Raw genomic sequence first — 7,500 nt, 5'->3', positions numbered from 1 at the left:
GTTACATGGATCATTATTCAGTTACTGTTGGTTCTGCTAGTGTCAATTTCAAAATAGTACAAGAATTAGTCAGAATACGTGTGTGTACACAGTGAGCATAATATAGTAATAATACGCATATAACTATTTGAGGTATGAAATCTTTTCTGCGCACTGAAAGCAGATTGTACATTTTTTTCCCAACAAAATACAAACATGTCAGACGAATTGTTAACAATCAATTGATCAACGTGTGTCCCATGTCCGCCTGTCTATTTAATATCCGTGCATTATACTGTTAAAGGCTTTTACACACAGTACAAACACCCTTCCATTTGAACGCTCACCAAACGGGAACATCCTAGGTGCCCTACGTAAAGAGCGAGCAATTTTTAAAGAATTATTTTTGCGGATTGTCTCTCAGACAATCAGACCGTGGTGCGTTTTGGCGCTAGACCTTACTTTTAGAATCTAAATAATAAATTGACAGCTTGTTGCACAAACATTCTTAAATCATAAAAGAATTCTTTTTTCATCAAGACAAGATCAGTACAATTCGAAGTTTTGAAAGTTTGAAAAAAGAAAAGCCCAGAAGCAGGGTCACGCAAGGTCGTGGTTCTCGTAGCAGACGACGGTTTATGCCTATCGCCAGTTCCTCTGAACAGTCAAAAGCCATCGCTAGAGTTCTTGTGAACCACAGCCGTTTGTTTCGTACTTAGTCAGAGGTACATAATAACGTGCTATTGCAGATAAGCTCACATCGAGTCGCATTCAAATTACAAACTGACGACTACATTGTGAAAAAGGGAAACTGGATCATACGGGTTCACGATGGCTCAGGGGTAAGATAAACCACGCAAAATTAAATTCTTTGAAAATTGCTCGCTCTTTACGTAGGGCACCTAGGATGTTCTCAAGCGGTGAGTGTTTAAATGAAAGTGCGGTATACTGTGTGTAAAAGCCTGACAGTATCTGTGATGATTTACGGGAGGCTTACTGTGCCTTTAAGTAAGGGAGTACATTATGTAAACACAATCAGTGTAGTTATTCAGCTGTTTATTAATATCCACTTAAATCACACATTTCTGTTTTAATTAAAACTACAAATAATTATCCCTTATTACTGCTGCATTAAGTGTTGTGCTTTTTAAAGCATTTCTGGCATTGTGCCATTTCAGAAACTGGAAAAGTGTGTCAAATATGCAGTGATGTCCTTCCTGATAGCAATTCTGGCATTGTGGGATTTTTAAACTAAAAATAGTGTGTCAAATGCATTGATGTCCTTCCTGACAGTATTTCTGGCATTGTGTCATTTCAGAAACAGGAATAGTGACCACCCAAAGACCACCCACAGCCGTGCGACCAGGCGAGCGACGTCGAACGACCACTATCATTCGTCTGGATGGATCCTCCTACGTCAAGTTCGACTTCGCACGTCTACCACCGGAATACCTTGCTCGCACACAAGAGGAGGAGTTTTCTTTCTGGTTCTTGACAGACAAACCCGATGGCCTCATCTGGTTCCATGAAGAACCCAGGCGTAACCTGTATATTGCTATGAAGGTTAGTTATTATTAAAAACATGCATGCATGAACACACACTTGCATGTATGCACACACGCACACAAGCACACTCACACACACACACACACACATACACGCACACTCACACAAGCACGCACTTGGTTTATAGTTCACTTTTTAACCAAGTTTGTTATTTGAAGCCTTTCTGCAATGCTAGGGACTCCTTGTGAGGTCTTTTCTGTTCCTGATTCGTCTTTGTTATAATGTTGTGTTGTTGTTGGTTTTTTTGTGTGTGGTTTTTATTTATATTTTTTTTTGGGGGGGGGGGGGGGTATTGTTTTTTTTTTTTTTTTTTTTTTTTGCAGTCGTACTTGCCCATTTAGATTGGTAACCTCAATTGTTTTTGCAATACAGAAAATTCTTTTTTTTTCAGGATGGAAATCTGGTGTTTGTGAATGATGACAAGAACGGGCGGCCAGATGAAGTGTACATTGGTAAGCGAAGTGGAAGGCGCTTTGATGACTACCGTTGGCACAGGCTCAAGATCAGACGCAATGGACGCAGAGTAAGTTGTCCCATCACAGCCACATTTCAAATATCAAAATTGCAACCATTTTCCAAATGAAAGACCAGGACTGAGATGCACGAAGAGAAGATGGGGGGTATATAATTATGCAGCCGCGAGATCGGATTGGTTTGAATTAAGATTTGTTTTGATTTCAACCAAGTCAAGTCAAGTCAATATTCATTTTTAAAAAACTCCAGGGTTACATGAATTCTAAAAAAAAAAAAAAAAAAAAAAAATTACGATGTACACGACAAAAAAGATATGTAATAATGAGACACGACACTTCAAATTAACCGAAAATAAATCAAGTTTAATTCATAACTAAATAATCCATACCCCGCTGCTTCATCCCACCCAGTTGGGTTGCACCTAGTTTCGCTTCGATGCATTGTATGGTAAAAGATACACGTTTCCTCTCAAAGTCCCTGTTTCTGAAGATACACGAAGCACATGGCACTAATTGTTTGATGAGATTATTAACAACCTTAACGTAAGACACCATCAGACACTCTTCATTCATGTTAGAATAACAACACGAATTTAATTCGCCATTTAGCATAACAGCCATTGGTAGTTGTCTTGGGGCCGTATATATGAGATACAATGGAACTCGAGGTCCCGTATTTACGACCCTTTAATGTAAGACTCCCTCCCAGTTAAGACCCGGTTCTCCCCGATTTTCTGTTAATAACCTCACTAAATTTACCCCCATATGTGACCCTCCACCACGAAATGAGTCGCATGTCACCTTTGCATGATTTTCATATTTTTACATTTTCCTAAAGAGTTTTTTATGCTCTATTCAGTGGTGAAAACCGTTTTAGAAAAGAGCGAAAACTGTTTGAGTTATAAGCCTGTGACTAAGGTGACCCTCACACTGTTACCAGACACTCCCCGGAGTTATATAAGCCTAGCGCAGAACCGCCCGAGGTGACATGCGACTCATTCCGTGGTGGAGGGTCACATATAAAAACTCATTTTAAACCTTATTATCTCAGATATTTGGAGTTCTTAAAAGGGGAGTTCCGCTGTAGTAGTTTCCAACTTACCCTTGTTTCCTTAAACATGCTTTAGTGTCTGTGTCATCCATGTACCCATTCTTCTGTCAGATCCGTTTAACAGTGGACGATGACCACCAAGAGGAGTACATCTTCACGGACGATGTCCAGTTCCTGACCGCAGCGGAGGTATGGCTTGGCGGAACACCTAACACCTTTGACCGGACCAATGGAAACGTCAGGAGCAACTTCGATGGCGGTGTCGCTGAGGTGAGTGTGAGCAAGGTCAAGGACAGAGGATACAGATGGCTTTTATTTCCTCGTTATCCTACGTCCTCCACTTTGTTTGGTGACATTTTTGTTGCTCCAAGCTAGCAGCATTTGTCTGTTGGGCCCAACAGAGGACAGAGGATAAAAAATGGCTTTTATTTCCTCGTTATCAGTCTCTGTTATTCTTCCTCTCCACCTTTTTTGGTTACATTTATTTTGCTCCAACACGGTGGCCTAGTGGTAAGGCGTACGCCCAGTGAGCGGGAGGTCGTGGGTTCGAACCCCGGCCGGGTCATACCTAAGACTTTAAAATTGGCAATCTAGTGGCTGCTCCGCCTGGCGTCTGGCATTATGGGGTTAGTGCTAGGACTGGTTGGTCCGGTGTCAGAATAATGTGACTGGGTGAGACATGAAGCCTGTGCTGCGACTTCTGTCTTGTGTGTGGCGCACGTTAAATGTCAAAGCAGCACCGCCCTGATATGGCCCTTCGTGGTCGGCTGGGCGTTAAGCAAACAAACAAACAAACAATTTTGCTCCAAGCTGGCAGCTTTGTCAAGAGAGCCCAAGCTAGAGGATGGAAATACCTTTTATGTCCTCGTTATTAGTCTATATTATCCTTCCTCTTCCGCCTGTTTTGGTTAAATTTATGTTGCTTTAAGCTGGCAGGTTTGTTTAGAGGGCCCAAAAGACGACAGCGGATGACAGTGGCTTGTGGAATTAAATGCTGCTCGTTCTGCAAGATCTATAGTACGAGGTATAAGTCCAAGTCAGTGTTGTCTTGTGTTCACAGTGTTGAACGTCTCGTTGTACTATATATGTTAAAATTAGGCAGCTAGAAGATGTTCTCGTTATAAGTCTATGCACAAGTGAATGAAATACTACAAGTAGATAACACTGTTCATTGGCGGTAATAGCAGTAAGGTGCTTCTATTATGATAGGCTTCTGGTCTATGTTATTCTGCTTCCTCCTCCTTTTTGGTTAAATTTGTGTTGCTTCATCACCTTGTGCTTCCCTTTTTTCCAGGTGATCTACGTGACCACAAAACGCGACGGACAGCGTATCTACCGTAACGAGGTCAACCTCATCACTCAGCTCTCTGAGGGCTCGGCCACAGGGAAAGTCAACGTCATCACCATCCCAAGCCCCTTCGTTCCCGGCGGGGGTGGCGGGACCTACGTCCCACTCCCCATCACAACCAGACGACCCCCCGTCACCTACCCCCCTACCCCTAGGCCAACGCCCAGACCAACTCCGCGACCTGCCCCGCGCACGACGTCAGTGACCATCGTCCAGAGAGGAGTGGTCATGCCGGTGCCGGCCGTTACTATGAAGTCCGGCAGCAGTGTTTCTTTTAACTTCAAGACTATCAATCAGGTATGGGCTGGTTTGTTTACAGGGGCGTGTTTACGTGTGTGAGAGATGTTATGCTTTTGAAGTGTGGTTTGTGTGGTGTTTAATGATATTTGTGTGTGCTATTTTTTTATGAGATTTTGGCTTGTGAATAAAATTCGTATTTCCTCTATTTCTTTCTTTATTTCTTTCTTGCTCTTTTTTTTTAAATCTCTTTTTATTTCGTTGTTTCGTTTTGGATGTAAATTATTCTTTTTCATCTTCCAGTCTTCTTCCCTTCCTCCTTTTTGTCTTACTCTCTGTCCCTATATCTATTCATATATCCATCGTTGTCTGTCTGTTTTTCCACCTGGTTTTGCATCTGTCCATCTGTCAGTCTCCTGTCTGCTCTAGTTTATACTTCAAAGCATCCAGAATACGCGATCACGGGAAAAAAAATGTCATGTTCACTCTCACTTTTACCTTCACAGCATCCATCAACCCACCAAAACCTTATCATGTTTCCCTGTGACACCACCCAGCAACCAACCAAAACCTCATAACATTTCTCCCTGTCATAGCATTCATCAACCCACCAAAACCTCATCATCATATATTCCTCCCTATCACAGCATCCAGCAACGATCCCCACGTTCGGCGAGAGATTTATTTCTCGGAGTCAACTTTGTGCAGACTCTCTTCGGTGTCCGAACACCCCCGTGTGCACACATGCGCACGAAAAAGATCCCACGTTGACAGCGAAAGTCTCAGGGCTTGGAAAACACGAAGACACGCATGCATCATCTCTCGTCTCTGATTATCATGATCGTATTTCGATACTTTGACGAGACAAACCCAATGCTGGTGTGTCGAAGAAAACAGCCACAGCGGGCTTGTTTGAATCAAAGTATCACACCATATCTTCAGCGTATTACTAATACCTGTCCCAATATAGACCAGTTGGTCTAAGAGGACGACGTTAAACAATAATAGTCAGTCAGTTATCCAGCAACCCACCAAAACCTCATTTCTCCCAGCAAATGTTTTTTTTTAAACCAAATAATGAATCATGTTTTATTTCATTTTATTGTCCATGTTTCTGGTAGTACATTTTCATTGTTATCTAGTTATTGTTCCTTGCACCTGCAGTCTCTTGTTCCTATTCCAACAAAACCTCATCATATTTCTCCCTGTCACAGAACGGCCTGGTTCTCTTGTTCCTATTCCAACAAAACCTCATCATATTTCTCCCTGTCACAGAACGGCCTGGTTCTCTTGTTCCTATCCCAACAAAACCTCATCATATTTCTCCCTGTCACAGAACGGCCTGGTTCTCTTCTTCCTATTTCAACAAAACCTCATCATATTTCTCCCTGTCACAGAACGGCCTGCTTCTCTTCTTCCTATTCCAACAAAACCTCATCATATTTCTCCCTGTCACAGAACGGACTGGTTCTCTTGTTCCTATTCCAACAAAACCTCATCATATTTCTCCCTGTCACAGAACGGACTGGTTCTCTTGTTCCTATTCCAACAAAACCTCATCATATTTCTCCCTGTCACAGAACGGCCTGGTTCTCTTCGCTGGCAATGCTGGCAGTGAGTACATTGCCGTGGAGCTGGTTGATGGACGTCTCTTCTTCGTGCACAACTTCGGCAGGCGAGACACCCGTACCCCCTTCTCCCAGAAGATCGTGTCGGACGGTCAAGCTCATGAGGTGGAGATGCGATTCTACGGCTCCCACGTGGACCTGAGGGTGGACGGTGTCCGCGAGAAGATGGACTTGACCAGTGGAGAGAGACTGCCCACTAACCTGGGGACCATGTACGTGGCTGGATACCCCAACTACCAGCAGCTGCCCTGGATGGTGTTTTCCCGCGAGAGCTACCTTGGATGTCTCAGCGACTTGAGGGTGAGAAGCTTTCCGCCTGAATGGGGAAGTAGACCATGCTTCTTGGGTCTTGATGTGAAACTCTGGAGAAAGAGAAGGAGAAGATGTGTAGGGGCTTCTCGCTTCACAGACCTTTCTTTGAAAGCAATAACAGACCATTCTTTGAAAGCAATAACAGACCATTCTTTGAAAGCAATAACAGACCAGAATAGAAACAGTGGCAAGACATTGATAGAAGTATAGAGAAAAGCTCATCAGGAGAACTAAGAACGGTAATGTCTTTGCCACTACATTTTCTTTTTTTTAATCTTCATTCATTTTTACAGTCCACTTTGCTAATGCTCTCCTATTCATCATCCCTTTATGGATGGTACTTGCTCGTTTTTGAATATTTTTAGGAGGGAGGGAGGCTGGAGTTGTGTGGTCAAAGGTGAAACTGATCTATATCCCATAACAAAGCAAAGCAACATCGTCACAAAGAAGTATGATACATAGAAAATACTACATGGCTTGCTGTGTGATACACCAGATTTACACGAGTTGTATTTTGAATATTGAAATGCGATCGAAGAGGAATTAACAACAAACTCAAACGTTTTTCGAAAATGACGTTTGTCTCTGTGACTTTATCACCACGAGCATGGGAAAAGTAGGTCCCTGCCTGACAGCAGTTTGACACGACCTTATATTACATGATATAGGCTACACACGTGTGAGCGGTTGGCCTAGTGGTAAGGCGTCCGCCCCGTGATCGGGAGGTCGTGGGTTCGAACCCCGGCCAGCCGGGTCATACCAAAGACTTTAAAGTTGGCAATCTAGTGGCTGCTCCGCCTGGCGTCTGGCATTATGGGGTTAGTGCTAGGACTGGTTGGTCCGGTGTCAGAATAATGTGACTGGGTGAGACATGAAGCCTGTGCTGCGACTTCTGTCTTGTGTGTG

The 7,500-nt window shown here is 43.2% G+C and overlaps 1 protein-coding gene across 1 annotated transcript in view; it reads left to right on the top strand.

The window, feature by feature from the left end:
* The window catches only part of LOC138960149 (uncharacterized), a 79,203-nt gene that overhangs the window by 43,751 nt on the left and 27,952 nt on the right, over window positions 1-7,500 (top strand). The window contains exons 14-18 of the mRNA XM_070331908.1: window positions 1,298-1,542; window positions 1,937-2,068; window positions 3,181-3,339; window positions 4,364-4,714; window positions 6,235-6,582. Of these exons, the coding sequence (XP_070188009.1) occupies window positions 1,298-1,542; window positions 1,937-2,068; window positions 3,181-3,339; window positions 4,364-4,714; window positions 6,235-6,582 (1,235 nt within the window). The remainder of the gene's footprint in view (window positions 1-1,297; window positions 1,543-1,936; window positions 2,069-3,180; window positions 3,340-4,363; window positions 4,715-6,234; window positions 6,583-7,500) is intronic.

This window comes from Littorina saxatilis, linkage group LG2 (assembly GCF_037325665.1).
Source record: "Littorina saxatilis isolate snail1 linkage group LG2, US_GU_Lsax_2.0, whole genome shotgun sequence".
Lineage (NCBI taxonomy): Eukaryota > Metazoa > Mollusca > Gastropoda > Littorinimorpha > Littorinidae > Littorina > Littorina saxatilis.
The sequence above is the reverse complement of the archived record's forward strand: the minus strand, read 5'-3'. Positions and strand labels throughout refer to the sequence as shown.